Source organism: Oxyura jamaicensis, chromosome 32 (assembly GCF_011077185.1).
Source record: "Oxyura jamaicensis isolate SHBP4307 breed ruddy duck chromosome 32, BPBGC_Ojam_1.0, whole genome shotgun sequence".
NCBI lineage: Eukaryota > Metazoa > Chordata > Aves > Anseriformes > Anatidae > Oxyura > Oxyura jamaicensis.
Window position 1 is genome coordinate 34,103 of NC_048923.1, and position 2,191 is coordinate 36,293.

Sequence of the window (2,191 nt, forward strand, 5' to 3'; positions counted from 1 at the left end):
GCCCCAGGCCGCGCCGGCCGCGCTCCGGGCCCCGTTGTTTGCGCCGTGGCCGCAGCCCACGGGACGCGAGGGGCTTGGCGGCGCTGAGCCCCGGCGGCTTCCCGCTCATGTCCGCAGCCGAGCCCGAAGCCGGGGCTCGGCCCCCACCCTCTCCTCGCCCCCTGACTGCAACCAAAGGTGGGAAAAATCCTCCCAGGGGCAGTCCGGGCGCCCCGGCGCGCTCCCAAGTCCGCGGCGGGTCAGGAGAGGGCGAGCACAAGCCCAGTGCCCGCCGCCCGTCTCCAAGCGGCGCCTGAGACCAGACCGAGAGATTTCTTTTTTTTTTCTTTTTTTTTCTTTTTTTTTTTTTAAGTTTTCTTTCCTCCCCCACCCCCCTCCATCTCTCTCTCCGGCTCACAGCGAGTGCTGCTCCGCGTGGAGCGGGGCCGGGAGGAGAGGCTGGACGGGCGACTGCGGCGACGGCGGAGGGGTCTGGGGGGGCGAAGGCTGGGCCGTGCCCGGCGCGGCGGGGAGGAAAGGGGCACCGGTGGGGGCAGCGGATGGAGAGCCGGGGGCGGCACTGGGGGTGTCGAGGATGGGCCGGTTGTAGAAAAAGAAGGGGCACTGCTGGATGAAGAGTTCGATGATTGTCTGGTAGGTGCGGGTGGCCGTCAGGGCGTCCATGGTGCTGAAGTCGGGTCTCATCAGCGTGGGCCAGAAGCAGATGGAGAGGTTCTCGCTCGTCATCAGGTTCACCCGGTGGTTGTGGCTGACCCTGCGGGAGGGGAACGAGACCGTGGCGGGGACGTTCCCACCGCCGGCCCGGCACCGCAGCGAGCCCCCCCGCGCCCCGGAACCCCGGTACGTACTTGTTCAAGTGCCCGATGACGTACTTGAAGACCTCGTAGTTCTCCTTGGGAAACTTCCTCAGCACCTCCTTCAGCGCGTGGAGCTTCTGCTCCCGGTCGTTGATTTCTGCCGAGAGAGAGGGGCCGGATGCAGGGAGGGAAAACGGGGAAGGACGCGGAGGTGGCAGCCGGCGGGGGCTGCCCGAGCTCTGCTCGCCCCCCGAGACCCCTTCTGAATAAGGGGCTTTGGCTCAAAAAGCACCAGCAGGCCTTAGAAGCACTCCATAGTAACAAGCGACGCTAATGAACCATTCATTAGCGCTGCGAGGTACGCTGATAAAGTAATTATCATGCCAAAAGGCAGTAATTAAAATCAAAATGACGCCGCCGGCAGCCACCCCGAAGGCTCCTCCGCCGCCACGCAGATGCTCAGCGCGTTTCCCCCGCGCCGCCGCCGGCCGTGCCTCGTGTTTTGGCTTTTTTTTTGCCAGGTTTTATAAAAACCCTGGGCAGACGGTGCCGGGAACGTGATGGCAGCGAGGGCCAAGCACGTTTTGGGGCAGAAAACGTTCCTCTGATGGTGTTCAGGAGGAATCTGGGGTCCTGCCGTGCTGGAAGGGTGAAGAGCGGGGTCCGGCCCCGGTGCTACTCACTGTGGGCCTCCACCAGCTCGATCTGCATGTTGTACGGGACCAGGGGGTCGGGCAGCTCCGAGAAGAAACTCTTCATGGCCCCGGCCACAGTGTTCACGGTGAAATCCTTCTCTGCCAGGTCCAGGCTGTGATCTGCGGGGAAAGGGGCTGCACGGTTACACCCCAGGGGTGGAGAGGGACCCGAAGCACGGCGGGGGTTTAGGACGGGCAGCGCGATCCGGGGGGGGCCTGGTTTTATTCGAGGGATGGAATGGAATGGAATGGCATTTTGGGGGGATGGAATTTTGTCGCTTTACGGCGCTTAAAGCCCTGAAGATCCTCCCCAGAGGAACTGACCCCGGCCCTGCAGCCTGCACTGACCTCAGGACAGCTCCAATTTCCACCGGTTTGGTTCATTTGATAAATAACGAACCTCTTCTGATCCCCAGCGGCTGGGCCACTGGGTGCTGAAGGAGAGCGCACAGGGAAAATGATAAAACCATTCTTCTGGGGAGCAAAACCCAGGAAAAAAAAAACAAACAGAAAATCGTGGGGTATGGACATGGTGCCCAGACACGGGTACGGGAACCTAGCCCAGTGCTGCAAACACCAGCGTAAAGAACACCCAGGGTTGTCTGGGTTCTAAAAAGCACCGTGGTTTAATACGGCTGCGGCCCACGCATGGTAAAACGGGTTTTCCTCTCTTAAAATGGGTTTCCATCCTTGTTAAAA

General features: G+C 61.4%; 1 protein-coding gene across 1 annotated transcript in view; it reads right to left on the minus strand.

Annotated features, from left to right (window-relative positions):
* Nucleotides 1-379: 379 nt before the first annotated feature.
* ARHGAP35 (Rho GTPase activating protein 35) overlaps nucleotides 380-2,191 on the minus strand; it is a 10,530-nt gene continuing 8,718 nt past the window's right edge. Inside the window, exons 4-6 of the mRNA XM_035308803.1 lie at nucleotides 1,481-1,612; nucleotides 849-954; nucleotides 380-754 (exon numbers count right to left, since the gene is read on the minus strand). Of these exons, the coding sequence (XP_035164694.1) occupies nucleotides 394-754; nucleotides 849-954; nucleotides 1,481-1,612 (599 nt within the window). The 3' untranslated portion in view covers nucleotides 380-393. The remainder of the gene's footprint in view (nucleotides 755-848; nucleotides 955-1,480; nucleotides 1,613-2,191) is intronic.